The sequence below is a fragment of the Bos mutus genome, chromosome X (genome assembly GCF_027580195.1).
Source record: "Bos mutus isolate GX-2022 chromosome X, NWIPB_WYAK_1.1, whole genome shotgun sequence".
NCBI lineage: Eukaryota > Metazoa > Chordata > Mammalia > Artiodactyla > Bovidae > Bos > Bos mutus.
The window spans coordinates 59,222,885-59,240,524 of NC_091646.1; the positions used below are offsets into that span (position 1 = coordinate 59,222,885).

Genomic DNA, 17,640 nt, shown 5'->3' on the forward strand with positions numbered 1-17,640 from the left:
GGCTGCAAAGAATATAATCAATCTGATTTTGGTATTGACCATCTGGTGATGTCCATGTGTAGAGTCTTCTCTTGTGTTGTTGGAAGAGGGCGTTTGCTATGACCAGTGTGTTCATTTGGCAAAACTCTGTTAACCTTTGCCCTGCTTTGTTTTGTTCTCCAAGTCCAAATATGCCTGTTACTCCAAGTGTCTCTTGACTTCCTACTTTTGCATTCCAGTCCCCTATAATGAAAAGGACAATTTTTTTAGGTGTTATCTCTAGGAAGTCTTGTAGGTCTCCATAGAACCGTTCAGCTTCAGCGTCTTCAGCATTACTGGTCGGGGCATAGACTTGGATTGCTGTAATACTGAGTGGTTTGCCTTGGAAATGAATGGAGATCATTCTGTAATTTTTGAGATTGCATTCAAGTACTGCATTTTGGACTCTTTTGTTGAGTATGATGGCTACTCCATTTCTTCTAAGGGATTCTTGCCCACAGCAGTAGATATAATGGTCATCTGAGTTAAATTCACCCATTCCAATCCATTTTAGTTCACCTTTTCCTAAATGTTGATGTTCACTCTTGCCAGTGCCTGTTTGGCCACTTCCAATTTGCCTTAATTCATGGACCTAACATTACAGGTTCCTATGTAATATTGTTCTTAACAGCATTGGACTTTACTTCCATCACCAATCACATCCACAACTGGGTGTTATTTTTGCTTTGGCTCCGTCTCTTTTATTTCTAGAGTTATTTCTCTACTCTTCTCCAGAAGCATATTGGGCATCTACCGACCTGGGGAGTTCATCTTTCAGTGTCCTATCTTTTTGCCTTTTCATTTTCATTTAAACATTATACTCTAGGCCTTAGCCAGGCACAATAAGAAATAAAAGGCAGATGTATTGGAAACGAAGAAATAAGTCTTTCTCTCTTTGTGAATGACATAATTGTTTAGAACAGACCAGACAATCAATAAAAAAGGCTTCTGAAACCAATAAATGAATTATTTAAGTCAATATACCAAAATCAGTTGTATGTTGATATACTAGCAATGAAAATTGGATTTTTTTTAAAAAAGAACTCCAGCTCTATTGACATGTAATTCACAAATGAAAATTGTGTATGTTTAAGGTGTACAATGTGATGTTTTGATATGTATTATGAAATGATTAGTACAATCAGGGTAATTCATATATCCATCAACTCACATTTTTCTGTTTAGTTCTTTTTTTTTTTTTTTGGTATAGTGAGACCACTTGAAATCTACTCTCAGTAAATTTCAATATACACTATGTTATTTTTAGCTATAGTAACCATGATTTTAAAAATACCATTTATAATAGTCTCCTTAAGTCTCCCCACACACAAGAAATGCATAGGTATGTATTTAACAGACTATGTACTGACTCTGTATACTGAAAACTATAAAACTCTGAGGAAAGAAATCAAAGAAGATCTAAATAATTATAGAGAAATATATCATATTCATGCTTTAGGAGACATACTAGTTGTCCCTACACTGATTTATAGATTCAATCCAATCCCACCAGAAATTTTGCAGGTACCAAGAATTTGATTCCAAAATTCATATCAGGATGAAAAGGTTGTTAATAGCTAAATTGATTTTTAAAGTACAGTTTTGGAGGAGTTACACTTCCTGATTCAAGACTTACAATAAATCTATAGTAGTTAAGACAATGTGGTTTTGATTAAGGAATTAACACTTTGATCAATGGAACAGTAAAAAGTGACTAGAAAGAGAGGCATACTTAGGTGGTTAAATGACTTTTACCACAGATGAAAAAGCAGCTCAATATTTTTTTTTCAATTAGTGACACTGGAACAATTGTATATCACAATGCAAAAAATAAATAAATAAATAAATAAAACTTTGACCTGTACTTCATACCTTATACAAAAATCAACTCCAAATGGATCCAAAACCTAAATGTGAAATGCAAAAATATAAAGCGACTAAAAGAAAACATAGGAAAAATATTTGTGACCTTGTGTTAGATAGAGATTTCTTAGATAAGACACTAAAAGCACAGTCCATATAATGAAAGAGTAGTGATAAATTGGACTCCATCAAAATTAAAAACTGCTCTGTAAAATACACTGTTACTAAAATAAGACAAACTTCAAATGAGGAAAAAATTTATTTGCAAGTAATATTTCTCATAAAGGACTTGTAGGCAGAATATGTAATGAACCCTGCAAGTTCAACAAGAAGAAACAACCAATCCAATTTAGAAACTTGAAAAATATTTGGAGACGTCTACGGAGAAGGTGTGAATGACAAATAAGCATATTAAAAGATACTCAATATCGTTAGTTACTAGGGAAATACAAATGAAAGCTACAATAATAACATACAATTACACAACTATTAAAATGGTTATTTTTTTTAAAAAATCTGATAATAATAAATATAGTAAGGAATTGAAACTTCCATAGAATGTTGGTGCAAAAGCAAATTTGTACAGAGACTTTTGAAAATGGTTCAGCAATTTTCTATAAAGTTAAGCATACATTTACTGAATAACCAGCAATCATAATCCTAGGTATTTACTCAAGAGAAAAGGAAACATATTTGGAGACAGAAACCTGAACACAAATGTTTTTAACAGTTTTATTCATAATAGCCACATGTCCTTCAATGAATGAATGGATAAACTCTGGTATTCTTACCATGGAATTCTCCTCTGCAAGAAAAGGAGAAAACTATTGATAAAGACAACATAGATGAATCTCAAATACATTATGCAAAGTGAAAGAAGCTAGTCTCAGAAAAAATACATACTGTATTATTCTGTCTATATGGCATTCTATAAAAGTGAAAATAGGAACAGTATAGTAATTGTCAGGGACTGGGAGGCTAGAGAGACTGATTACAAAGAAGGAGCATAAGGGATATTTTAGAATGACAAAACTGTTTGTTGTTGTTGTTGAAAGTCTTCAGTTCGGTTCAGTTCAGTCATTCAGTCGTGTCTGACTCTTTGCGCCCCCATGGACTGCAGCATGCCGGGCTTCCCTGTCCATCACCAACCCCTGGAGCTTGCTCAAACTCATGTCCATTGAGTCAGTGATGCCATCCAGCAATCTCCTCCTCTGTCGTCCCCTTCTCCTCCTGCCTTTAGTCTTTCCCAGCATCAGGGTCTTTTCCAATGAGTCACTTTTTTGCATAACGTGGCCAAAGTATCAGCACTTGAGCTTCAGCATCAGTCCTTCCAATGAATTTTCAGGACTCATTTCCTTTAGGATTGACTGGTTGGATCTCCTTGCAGTCCAAGGGACTCTTGAGAGTCTTCTCCAATACCACAGTTTAAAAGCATCAATTCTTCAGCACTATGCTTTCTTTGTGGTCCAATTCTCACATCCATACATGACTACTGGAAAAATCAAAGTTTTGACTAGACAGACCATTGTTGGCAAAGTAATACCTCTGCTTTGTAATATGCTGTCTAGGTTGGTCATAGTTTCTCTTCCAAAGAGCAAGTATCTTTTAATTCCATTATTGCAGTCACCATCTGCAGTGATTTGGAGCCCAAGAAAATAAAGTCTCTCACTGTTTCCATTGTTTCCCTATCTATTTGCCAACAAGTGATGGGAAAGGATACCATGATCTTCGTTTTTTGAATGTTGAGTTTTAAGCCAGCTTTTTCACTCTCCTCTTTCACTTTCATCAAGAAGCTGTTTAATTTCTATTCACTTTCTGCCATAAGGGTGGTGTCATCTGTGTATCTGAGGTTATTGATATATCTCCTGGCAATCTTGATTCCAGTTTGTGCTTCATCCAGCCTGGGATTTTGCATGATGTACTGTGCATATAAGGTAAATCAGCAGGTTGACAATATACAACCTTGACACACTCCTTTCCCAATTTGACATCAGTCTGCTCTTCCATGTCTGGTTCTAACTGTTTCTTCTTGACCTGCATACAGATTTCTCAGGAGGCAGGTAAGGTGGTCTGGTATTAATATCTCTTTAAGAATTTTCCAGTTTGTTGTGATCCACACAAAGGATTTAGCATAGTCAGTGAAGCTGAAATAGATGTGTTTTTTTTTTTTTTTTTCTTTCTGGAATTCTCTTGCTTTTTCTATGACCAATGGATGTTGGCAATTTGATCTTCGAATCCTCTGCCTTTTCTAAATCCAGCTTGAACATCTGGAAGTTCACAGTCCACCTATTGTTGAAGCCTAGCTTAGAGAATTTTGAGTATTACTTTGCTAGCATGTGAGATGAGTGCAACTGTACAGTAGTTTGAGCATTCTTTGGCATTGCCTTTCTTTGGAGTTGGAATGAAAACTGACTTTTCCAGGCCTGTGGCCACTGCTGTTTTTCACATTTGTTGGTGTATTTGGTGCAACACTATAACAGCATCATCTTTTAGGATTTGAAGTAGCTCAACTGGAATTCCATCACCTCCACTAGCTTTGTTCGTAGTGATGCTTCCTAAGGCCCACTTGACTTCACACTCCAGGATGTCTGGCTCTTGGTGAGTGATCACACCATCATGGTTATCTGGGTCATTAAGATTTTTTTGTATAGTTCTTCTGTGTATTCTTGCCACCTCTCTTAACATCTTCTGCTTCAGTTACGCCCATACCAATTTGTCCTTCATTGTGCCCATCTTTGCATGAAATGTTCCCTTGGTATCTCTGAGTTTCTTGTAGAGACCTCTAGTCTTTCCCATTCTACTTTCCCCTCTATTTCTTTGCATTGATCACTTAGGAATGCTTTCTTATCTCTCCTTGCTATTTGGAGCTCTGCATTCAGATGGATATATCTTTCCTTTTCTCCTTTGGCTTTTGCTTCTCTTCCTTTTTATTTGTAAGGCCTCCAAACAACCAGTTTTCCTTTTTGCATTTTTTTTCTTGGAAATTGTTTGAAGCTTGTATTCAGGACAAAAACAGCCAGTTAGAACCAGATGTGGACCTGCCTGGTTCAAAATTGCAAAAGGAGTATGACAAGGCTATATGTTGTAACCCTGCTTATTTAACTTATATGCAAAATGCTGAATCACAAGCTGGAATCAAGATTGCTGAGAGAAATATAAAAAAGTCGCAGATATGCAGATGATACCACTCCATTGACAAAAAGTGAAGAGAGTAAAGAGCATCTTGATGAGAATGAAAAATGAGAGTGAAAGAGCTGGCCTGAAACTCTACATTAAAAAACTTAAGACCATGGCATCTAGTCCCATCACGTCATGACAAATAAAAGGAGGAAAGTTTGAAGTAATGACAGATTTTATTTTCTTGGGCTCCAAAATCACTGAAGACTGTGACTGCAGCCATAAAATTAAAATATACTTGTAAGGAAAGCTATGACAAACCAAGATAGCATATTAATAAGTAGAAACACCACTTTGCTGACAAAGGTCTGTATAATCAATGCTATCATTTTTCCAGTAGTCATGTATTAATGTGATTGTTGGACCATAAATAAGGCTGAGTGTTGAAAAATTTATGCTTTGGAATTGTGCTGCTGGAAGAAAACTCTTGAGAGTCCCTTTGATTGCAGGAAATCAAACCAGTCAGTCCTAAAGGAAATCAACCCTAAATATTCATTGGAAGGACTGTTGCTGAAGCTGAAGCTCCAATTCTTTGGCCACCTGATGTATAGAGCTGACTCATTGGAAAAGACTCTGATATTGGGAAAGATTGAGGGCAAGAGGAGAAGGGAGCAGCAGAGGATAAGACAGATAGCATCACCAACTCAATAGATATAAATTTGAGCAAACTTTAAGAAATAGTAGTGGACACAGGAGCTTAGTGTGCTACAGTCCATGGGGTCTCAACAAGTCAGACACAACTTTGTGACTGAACAAGAAGTTTCAAAGTGAATAATAATAATGGATTAAAAAGACAATGCTAATAGACCTCTATTGGCCAAGATAAAGATATTCAAGTTATTAACCTAAAGCTCAATCATGTGTAAAGAAATAAAGAAAAAATTAAAAGTTTTGATGTTGGAAATAATGTCTTCTATTTGAGTTGTTGATGATTTTATGGATTCACTCCATTTTCAAAATCAGGTTTTTGAAGAATGAGTACTTAAGAAATATATATATATATATATTTTTTTTTTCAAATGGTTTAGCCCCTTAATACATTGCAAGTGCGTGTTATTCTCTCAGTTGTGTCTGACTCTGTGTGACACCCTGGACTGTAGCCTGCCAGTCTCCTCTCTTCATGAAATTCTCCAGAAAAGAATACTGTAGTGGGTAGCCATTCCATTCTCCAGAGTACCTTCCTGACTCTGGGATTGAACTGGGGCCTCCTGCACTGCAGGCAGATTCTTTACAGTCTGAGCCACCAGGGAAGCCCACTTAATACAATTTAAGGCGTTATTAAAACTGGTTTTAAGTATGATATCTGATATATAAAAACAGTGTTTCATAGGAATTTATCTGAAATATTCCAATGTGAAAATACAGTCTTAGCTATCTGGAACTCCTAAGGGACAGTCATTCCTCAAAGTTGTATTTTTCAAGTACTTCCAAAGCGGTATATCTAAAATATTTCACTCATTGCTCTACTTGGTTGCATAGAACATGCTGAACATAATTTAATCATTTCCCAGTGGCTCAGGGTCTTCATTTAAAAGCCAAATTCTAAAGCAGAGAGCAACCTAAGAAATTTCATATGAATATGATAAATAAACTGAAAGGTCTCATTATCCTAAAAATATATAAATATGTTACAACTGTAACAAGCTTTAGAATTTAAGAAAAATAGGAATTCCCTCACAGTCCAGTGGTTAAGACTTCACACTTCTACTGCAGGGTGTTTGGGTTCAATCCCTGGTCAGGGAACTAAGATCCTGGAAGCCGCAGGTCATACACACACACACACACACACACACACACACACACACACACACACAAACTAAGAAAAATCAGCTCACATATCTTAAATTATTTGTAACAGTCCAAATTGGTAAATAAAACAAGTCATATAATCCAGAATTTTACTGAGTAGGAGATAGATGCTCATAGAAATTAAGTGATTTACCAAATACTCTCCAGTGAAGCTAAAAAGTAAGGCACAGGTTGTCTTATTACTTGTGGGATGGCATATGTTCAGTGGTTGCTACAGTACAAAGAGTATTATACTCATGAGGTAAAGCTAAATGACTTGTTATTTTGATATTTAATCCTTTAATTCAATTACCTTCCCTTACTCAACCCAGTGGGTCTCAATTTTCATGAATTGAATGGGTTGTCATTTTATCTCCCACATAAATAACAACCCAACTTTTAAAATGAAAAAATTTTCAACTCTTCCTGATGTTTGTACAGATGATTAAGAACTTCATGCATTCAATAACTTGCCTCTTTATAGGCCAAGATAATGAGGGCAGCAGGAGATAATAAGTTATCTTGATTATAGGGTATATTTAGTTGAGCAGGTAAAGAATGAACTTTTTGAGAAAAAAATTCATAACATTTCTAAAATACATAATATTATACACACTGTGTGTGTGTACAAAAGCTTAAATGAAAAAAATATAACATTTTGGTTTCATTTCTTGACTAAAATATGAATAGAATGCTAGATTTCTAATTTACATTCACTCAAAACTTTGATATATTTCCATTTATTCTGGCATTTGGTATTACTGCTAAAATCTAGAAAGCTTACTATTTTAGTAATTTAAAAAATATTTGAATGATGTTTGAAACATCTAATACAAATCTTAGAATATAAAGAAATACTATGTTGTAAATAAGACAAAATTTACATGTTAAACAGTATTATTAACTAGAGATATTGTTCAAATTTCACAAAATTTTATGCTAGTATCCATTATTTGTTTTCAAATTATTCAAGATTCCTCATTGCATTTAGTCACACTGAACAGTTTCAGCTGTATGGAAAAAATTTTGATAAATGTTTTCTTTCTGGAATTGAGCTTTGCTTGTATATTTTTGAGATTAAGTCAGAAAGAAAAACACCAATACATGTTAACGCATATATATGGAATTTAGAAAGATGGTAATGATGACTCTATATATGAGACAGCAAAAGAGACACAGACGTAAAGAACAGACTTTTGGACTCTGTGGGAGAAGGCAAGGATGGGATGATTTGAAAGAATAGCATTGAAACATGTATATCATCATCTGTGAAATAGATCGCCAGTCCAGGTTCAATGCATGAGACAAGGTGCTCAAGGCTGGTGCACTGGGATGACCTTGAGGAGTGGGATGAGGAGGGAGGTGGGAGGGGGTTTCAGAATGGGGAACACATGTACACCTATGGCTGATTCACGTCAATGTATGGTGAAAACCACTACAATATTGTAGTGGTTTAGTAATTAGCCTTGAATTAAAATAAATTAGTTAATTTTAAAAATAAATTAAAAAATATTTTTCTTTCCATTTTTGTACTGTTGGATATTTTCTAATTTTCTTTGTTATGACTTCTTAGATACACCCAGCATTTAAAAGCAGACATTTAATCTCCAAATTCACGGGATTTTTAAAGTATCTTTGATATTACTTTCTCATTTTGATATTAATTTCTCATTTAAATGCTTTCTTCTCTGCAATCACCCTCTGTGTTTTTTCAGTCTTTTAACTTTATTGAGGCTTTCAATGGCTAAGTCAAAGATCTCTCTTGGCAAATGTCACATTGCACTTGAAAATATGAGGGTCATTTCTTAATATCTTTTGATATTGATTTCTAACATAATTTCACAGTGATAAGAGAACAGACTCTATGATTTCAATACCTTTAGACCATGAAATTTTTCACCTTGTTTTATGTCCCTGGATATGGTCCAGTGTCTTCTGGCTTATACTCTGTGGGAACTTGAATAGAATTTGTATCCTGCTGTTGTTTGAAAATTATATAAACCTTAACTATGTTGAATCGTTTCACAGTGCTTTTCCAGTCTACTATATCTTTCTACTTTTTTGTCTATTCATTCTATTAATTTTTGAGAGTTTGATATTGAAACTCCAACTAAAAATCTTAATTTATATAATTAAAAAATCAATTGTAACATATAGTTGAACTATAATATATGTAACTTTGTTCTAAATTTTCCTCAAATCTCATTCCAAAGTACCTTACTTCTTAATCCACACCAGATGAGGTATTTCAGGTATTTGAACTTCATCTCCTGATTGTAGCTGAACCATTTAGGAAAAGGAACCTGAAATTGCTCTGAAAACTGGCATATGTGATAGTAATATTGCTTTGATGAATATTGTCCATACACTCTGGCCCAAACATTCTTGAAAATTTGGTCAGTTTTCAGATAAGAGGTTTACATTTCCACATTGGCATTCTCTTTGTAATTTGTTTCTGAATGTTCCTACCCTCTTCTACATGTGAATTTCTCTCATCAAATCTCTTAACATTATATAGGAAGACATTTGTATGGTCAAGAAAAAAAAAAGCCATATGTACAGATTGCACTGGATATCTACATGACTGTCTTTAATTTCTTTATGAAACTTCTTTATTGTTCAACATATTTTTAAAAGGGAAGTTATTTTCCACATCAGTGTACTTAGTTGTTTGCATACCCAGCATATTAGAATGATTTCTGTTTGGTTTGTTTTTGTTGCTGCTGTTTTCCTAATTTTAAAAGGATTCATTCCTTGGAAAGAAGGTTTTATTTCTGTCAGCTTTTAGGAATAACAGTTTTGATGTGACAACTTTTAAAAGAAACCTGAAATTGCCTTTATCTAATTATGTGTTCTTCTTTGTAAAATATACTACTGGAATTCATCTCCTTTATGAAGAGCTTGGCTTGCCTCTTATTTGTGAGATTCCCAGAGTTGTTCCCTTAATATTAAACATCTTGCCTATTAACAGGAAGAGTACTGTGTTTTTTAAAAAAAATTTCTCTTGCCTAATTATGAGTCAGTTACAAGTACATGGTTTATTTTTAGGAAAATGTACATGATTTTTAATTTGGGTTTACATACTGCAGCTGTTAAAAATAATTATTTTGTTTAGTATTGCCTAAAGCAAACACATTTTCACAGTCACTGAACCTTCCTGGTTATTTTTAAGCTTTAAAGAGAGATTTTGACTTCTGTATAAAATGAACCCCTTTATCCCAGAAAAAAGAAAAAAAATATAATAAAAGCATCTTTTTGTTCCAGAGCACAGCTTCTATCTGTAAGACATATGCCAGATGCTTTGCTTGACAAAGAACAGTGAGTTTCCCTGTCGATAATTGAACATCTCTGGTTTTACTAGCCATAAATATTTATTTTGGTGAAAGAACTTTTTCTTTCCTTATGCACTGATACTATCCAAATAAGGGCTTTCTTATTGTTTATCTTTAAAGTTGATATTTTTTTCTGAACAAGTTCAATAAGTGTTCACATTATGCATAATTTTCAGTGAGAACCTGTCTCCCTTTGGCACACGAATTATTGCCCATTACTGAAAAAATTTCACTTAAAAAAAATATAACAGCTTGAAAGCACTAAAGTTATTTTGAAAAACAAAAACATGCAAATTCTACACATATCCATTTTTTATTCCAATTTTCAGAGTATCTTCTTTTATTTTTAGATGAATCTACGTTCTGTATTTACTGTAGAGCAACAAAGGATTTTACAACGTTATTATGAAAATGGAATGACAAATCAAAGTAAAAATTGCTTTCAGCTCATATTACAGTGTGCACAGGAGACTAAGCTGGACTTCAGTGTAGTCAGGGTAAGTATTCAGGTCTTAAACTCTTGAATTTAATACTTTTTATTGCAAGGAATAATTGCTTAATATGAGAAAAACTATCAGGGTATGAAGTCACTAACTTTATAAACAGCTTAATTTCCCTTGTATAAAATTACTATTTTTAATAAAGACAATTATTTAGTATATTTTTTCTACTAGCTTGAAAGCACTAAAATTTTTCATTTTAAATATATCTTTAAAAAATTTCCAATCCTTTGAACTAATAGGTACCTTTAGGATTAGTTGTTGATCTCATGCTTTGTTTATATCTAGAATAATATAGATATAACCCTTCAAATTGATATCAGTAAAACATGCATTTACCAAGGGACTTCGCATATTTTCTTGATGTGTTTAAATTTTTTCATTGGGCACTTACGACTTTAGTATTTATGTCTTTTTAGGAAAACCTAGCCTTTTATAAATGCCACATCTCTTTCTAAGTAATATGTATGTATTTTAATGGGTTACAAGGTAAGGGACAGAAAATCCCTAGGGAAAAAAACTTCCTTTTTTTTACAATCATAGTTATTCAGCTATTAAAAATGAGAGCTGCTACACATTTGGGAAAGGCAGTGAGAAGGTGACAGAGAGGAGGCAAGAGATAAATGTAACAGAACTAGTCACAGATTTCATAGTGAGAATATAGGTCCTTTTATGATTGTCTGAAAATGCTATAAATCCTGCTGGTTTGAAAATTTAGGGATTCAAAGATTAGCAACTTCCCCAACTTTGTCATTCATTAGGCTAATTTGGTAACAGAAAGGACTCTAAGTTTATTTTTCTGTTGAAGTAACATTCAAAGACCCCCAAAGATAAAATATCTTGATAAGAATTCTTTGGAAAATCTATTATTTTGACTGAAGGATATATTTACCTTCATATAGGGGATTATGCCACCAATTCTAGTGGGGGTGGGGGTGGATATCCAGGATATCTGTGCTGAGATCATACTCAGATTTGTGTAAGAACTACAAATGTCTCTTACTTATAGCTCTAAATTACCTATTTGTAGTCCCTTTGGTAAATTTGAGGGAAAAAACTAATTGACTTAGGAAAATTTTTAAATGTGTAATATTTCAAGTTGATGAGATTTCTATTTTATAAGTAAAAACTAGTTTTTTTTTTTTTTTTCCTGCAGCAACTTCTTTCTTTTCTTTCTTATCTCTTTTTTTTTTTTTTTTTTTAACCATTATTTTAAAGTGAAAAGTCTTAGGCAGCTACTTTGTGGACTGTGACTTTTCATATTTCCAAATTTCTATTGCAGTCTTCCCACTAATGACTTATTTGACTATACTTGAATATTGAGAGTGTTGAAATACAAAGGCTTATATTTATGCTCCAAACGGTGTGAAATCTAAATAAATAATGGAAATGAAAGAAAGGAACTTTATAGAATGCAAGTTTGCAAGTAAAATATTACATAAATTATATGGAATGGTGTAAAATGGATTCATTCTCTCTGTTCTAGGTGAGTGTAAATTCTACAGAAATTCTGTCTTCCTAATCTAAATTTCAGCACAATTTTGGTGGCTTTTTAGCCAGAGGAGAAGTGAGTTGTTTATAGACTCACTATTCCACAACCTCCCCTGCCTCTGATATTTTGCTAGGTCTACATATTCTACTTAAAACAGATCTTCCCTTATTATTTTAATAGAGTACTTATTGTGCTTTTTCTCAAAAGAACTGAAATCTCACTGTACTAAGAACTTGATCCCAATGTGTAAAGAACTTAAAAGGTTAAAACACCTAGTCTACACACACACACGTATATATATACGTGTGTGTGTGTGTATATATATATATATATATATATATATATATATATATATATATGCTTTCCTGGTAGCTAAGCTGGTAAATAATTCACCTGCAATGCAGGAAACCCCAGTTCAATCCCTGGGTTGGGAAGATTTCCTGAAGAAGGGATAGGCTACCCACTCCAGTATTCTTGGGCTTCCCTGGTAGCTCAGATGGTAAAGAATCTGCCTGCAGTGTGGGAGACCTGGGTTTGATCCCTGGGTTGGGAAGATCCCCTGGAGGAGGGGATGGCAAATGCACACCAGTATTCATGCCTGGAGAATCCCATGGACAGAGGAACCTGGTGGGCTATACAGTTCATGGGGGTCACAAAGAGTCAGACATTACTGAGTGACTAAGCACAGCATACCTATATATCTATATATAGATATATATTGTGGGGTAAAAGAACAGGAAAACAAACAAGGAAGTATAGAAAAAGGAAAAGTTTGGAGACACTGAATTTCTAAAAAGTTGACTGAAAAATAATTTTATGGACACCAAGGATAGGTTACCCAAGTTCATTATCTTTCTTTTTTTCTATGTAGTATCATTTTATTAGTTCCAAATCCCAAATGCTCATCATATCAATTTTGATTGACCCATTTTTTTCCCTCTCACCAATGAAACTTTTGGAATGAGAATCATTTATACTCTATATGCATTGGTCAATTTTGGATCCTGTAGCTGAATGACTTAGTAAAATTTAATTCAGTTATTGGGAACCCTTAGGCAATGAAATTGCTTTATTTTTGACATTTTAATATAAAGTATTTCTTAACTATATACTTTCCTACTTTATTTGAATAGAGACTATTGAAAATAAGTGAATCTTTACTTTTTGACTCAGTTTTACTGTGGAAATCAATTACTATACTGTGCTATAAAATAATAATGCTTATAACATGGTAAGGTATACAAGGTGATTTTCTCCTTTACTAAAGAACCCCAGAGATTTAACAATTTCTCACATCAGTTCTCTTATGATTTTCCTTTCTTCTTTTTAGTGAGTAATATGTAATGAAATTATTAGTTTTAGTGCTATCAAGGTGCTTCCAACAGCAATCACAATTACCAATGCCCCTCTTGTTTTGTTATTTCTAATTTGCTATAGATTAGGATACCAGGTTTGGTAAAAATTATGTGTAAAATAAGATTAAGTGTTTTAAGATCAAGGATTTTCCTTTCAGTAAAGTACATGGATCTTGTGACATCTATATTGGCTGCATTCTGAACAAGTGAGATTTTTAGATACCTGAGTTTCATATTCATTTGATACTCTATTGCATTTTGCTTTTCATGGGTATATGATATAAATATCTAATAAACTATTTAAGTAATTACATATGTGAACTATAAAACTATTAAAGTAAGCCATAAATTTGCAATGTAATAATATCACTCTTAAAATTATTGTGTTAAGATAGATACTATGATGGGAAAATGGTAGGTTGTTTGTTTTCTTAGAAATCTTGCCCAGAGCTGCCCTGCAGATGTAGTAGATCTTGAGTTCAAATTTTATCAATTCACTATGCTTTCCAATTGGAAATTTTAAAATTACAAAGCATCATGCTTCCTGTGCATATTCTTCTTACTTGAAAAGTCATAACACAGTGACTTATTTTGAGTATTTGTAATATTCACCTTTTTGAACCATAAATTAAAATTATTCTTATTCACAAACATTTATTTTTAAATATTACTCTTGAGTATATACTTTAAAAACTTGTATTTTTTCCCCTTACCTCCTTCTCTTGTGACATTTATATTCATTTGTCTCTCTGCTTGTAATCCTCACTTCTACTCTTAGGTAAACTACATAAGAGTGAGTTTTAAATTCCCACAGCCTCATGTGAAGCAAAATGGAGTGAGCACTTCTGTTTCTGGAACATTTTATTAGATAAGCACTAATTATAAAATTAAAATGACCCACAGAAGTGGCCAACTCCATTTCATGAATTTCTCACCATAGTGAAAGAATAATGTTCATTGAGGTCAAAATTAAATTGATTTTGATTCCTTGCTCTGCCGATAACTGGTCAGGAGATCTTTCTACAAGCTACTTAATATTTCTGAATCTCAGTTTCTTCATTTATAAAATTAGAAAAATTATGCCTAGCAAAGTAGCTTATATGTATGAACACATAATGGAATTCAGTGTTAGCTTTTATTTATAGTTTTACAATATCTGATGTTGTATACAATATAAATATACATTGAAAATTGGATGACTTGTGCAGTCTTCAAAAGTACATCCCACTAAATTAACCAAATACACCTAGTACCATGTTTATGCAAGACTAGGTCATTTAATGTTTTCACTTATTTATTTTTTGAAGTTCTTAAATAGATTAATGGGTTTTAGTAGTTTAAAAGATGATATGCATTTAAAAATAATTATAAATTTTGCTGATTGTTTTATGGAGTGTAATATTTATTGTACATTTTAAGAGAAATAATGATTCATTGTAATAATACTAAGATTGTTATAATACTTATATAAAAGTACATATTTTGTAATCAAATCTTAAATGCCAACCACTGGTATTATTTTTACTGATTTTTTTGTTTATACCCATGGCTGATTCTTTTTGACATTTGACAGAAAACAACAAAATTGTGTAAAGCAATTATCCTTCAACTGAAAAATAAATAAGGTGGCCAAAAAAAGACAGAAAAAAAAAAGGCTAAAAGAAAACAAAAGTAATATATATTCAGTGTATAAAATTCAGTAAGTAGATAAAAGCATAAAGAAGAAAATAGCTACCATAAATTAATGACAAACTGGAAAAGTTTTTGCAACTTGTGACAAAGTGCTGCCAACTCTAGTAGAAAATTGCTCTTATAAATCAATTAAAAATGACAAACACCCCAATACAAAAATTAGGTTTTTTTTTAACTGGTATAGGTAACGTGTAAGCAATTCAATGAAAGTAACCATAGAAACTAAAATCTAAACAGCAATTATATACCTTTTCTTAACTCCTGGACTAATAGATACTACAAAAGTATAATGCAAAGTGTTGTTGAGGTGTGGGGAAGCCAGTACTTTTATAAATTGGAGGGTAATTAGAAAATGTCAAAAAGTCAAGCAGTTTTCCTTCTAAGATGACATTCTAATGGACCAATAGAACAATGATGCATGTACAATGTTGTATTTCAATATGTCTTATAATAGTGAATATTTCTAAAAGTAATCTAAATTCTTAGCAATATTAAATTAACCAAGTTATGATATATTCATAGAACAGAAATTCTTGCTACAGATTAATTGGCTGGATTTTGAGGAGAAGAAAAAAAAATACTATTCGATCAAAGCTTCTGGGGCTTCCCTGAAAGCTCAGTTGGTAAAGAATCTGCCTGCAGTACAGGAAACCCTGGTTCAATTCCTGGGTTGGGAAGATCCACTGGATAAGGGATAGACTGCCCATTCCAGTATTCTTGGGCTTCCCTTGTGGCTCAGCTGGTGAAGAAGCCACTTGCAATGCAGGACACTTGGGCTCAATCCCTAGGCTGGGAAGATTCCCTGAAGAAGATAAAGGCTACCCACTCCAGTATTCTGGCCTGGAGAATTCCATGGACTGTATAGTCCATGGGATTGCAAAGAGTTGGACACAACAGAGCAACTTTCACAAACAATTCACATCAAAGTTTCTAGATATTTATTATGTGCTGGTTCCTGATGGTCTCTGACCTTATTTTTCACTTTTTCTTTTATTGTATATTTTTTTCTTTTAAATTTGTATAGGCCTTGATTTTATGACAAATGAGAATATAAACTATCACATAGAAATTGATTTTCTTGGTTTTTTATTAAGAACTTTTCCATTATATATATATATATGTATTTTTTTATTCTTTCAGACGTGGGTTGGCAATAAGAGAAGAAAAATGAGTAGTAAGAATTCTGAATCAGGAGCAACAACAACAGGAACTGTTTCTGGTACTTCTTTGGCAGCTCCAGATGTTACAGTCAGAAATGTGGTTAATATTGCTTCACCCTCAAGTCAACAGTCTTCTTGGACATCGCCCAATAATGATGTCATCATAACTGGTATATACAGTCCAGCCAGTTCATCAAGTAGACAAGAGACAACCAAGCATTCAAATACACAAATTACAGAAGCACATAAAATCCCTATTCAGAAAACAGCCAGTAAAAATGATACTGAGTTTCAGTTGCACATTCCTGTTCAAAGACAAGTAGCACACTGTAAAAATGCCTCTTTACTCTTAGGTGAAAAAACAATTATTTTGTCAAGACAGACAAGTGTGCTAAATGCTGGAAATTCTGTATACAATCACACAAAGAAAAACTATGGAAGCTCTTCAATGCAAGCCTCTGAGATGACAGTACCTCAAAAGCCATCTGTGTGCCACCGACCTTGCAAAATTGAACCAGTTGGAATTCAAAGATCATATAAGCCTGAACACACAGGTCTATCATCACATAACTTATGTGGGCAAAAACCATCTGTTAGAGACCCTTACTGCAGAACACAAAATTTGGAAATCCGTGAAGTATTTTCACTGGCAGTTAGTGATTACCCACAGAGAATTCTGGGAGGAAATCCCCCACAGAAGCCTCCTAATTCGACAGAAGGAACTTGTTTGTCAATTGCAATGGAGACTGGAGATGCTGATGATGAGTATGCCAGAGAGGAAGAATTGGCATTGATGGGAGCACAGATACCAAGCTACTCAAGATTTTATGAAAGTGGCAGTTCCCTTCGAGCTGAGAACCAAAGTACAACTTTGCCTGGACAAGGAAAAAATATGCCAAATTCACAAATGGTGAATATTAGAGACTTGTCAGACAATGTACTGTATCAAAACAGAGAAAACCATTTGACACCACGGACCTCATTACATACAGCATCTACTGCAATGTACAGTAATACAAATCCATCACGAAGTAATTTTTCTTCACATTTCGCATCATCAAACCAATTGAGGTTATCACAAAACCAAAACAATTACCAGGTAATGTGTAAGTTTGTTTTATAAAGGTTTTATAAAAATTTGTTGGTATAAAAATTGTTTTGGTAATCAATTAGACTTGAGACCTGGGTCACTTAACTCATATTTTGAAGTAATTTGAATTTCTTTTTTCTTGTAAATGGTGGTTTGGGGTCAACTCTTTAAAG

At 33.5% G+C, this 17,640-nt stretch overlaps 1 protein-coding gene across 1 annotated transcript in view; it reads left to right on the plus strand.

Moving 5' to 3' along the window:
* HDX (highly divergent homeobox) overlaps window positions 1-17,640 on the plus strand; it is a 215,246-nt gene that overhangs the window by 18,742 nt on the left and 178,864 nt on the right. Inside the window, exons 2-3 of the mRNA XM_005890175.3 lie at window positions 10,529-10,675; window positions 16,358-17,476. Of these exons, the coding sequence (XP_005890237.1) occupies window positions 10,529-10,675; window positions 16,358-17,476 (1,266 nt within the window). The remainder of the gene's footprint in view (window positions 1-10,528; window positions 10,676-16,357; window positions 17,477-17,640) is intronic.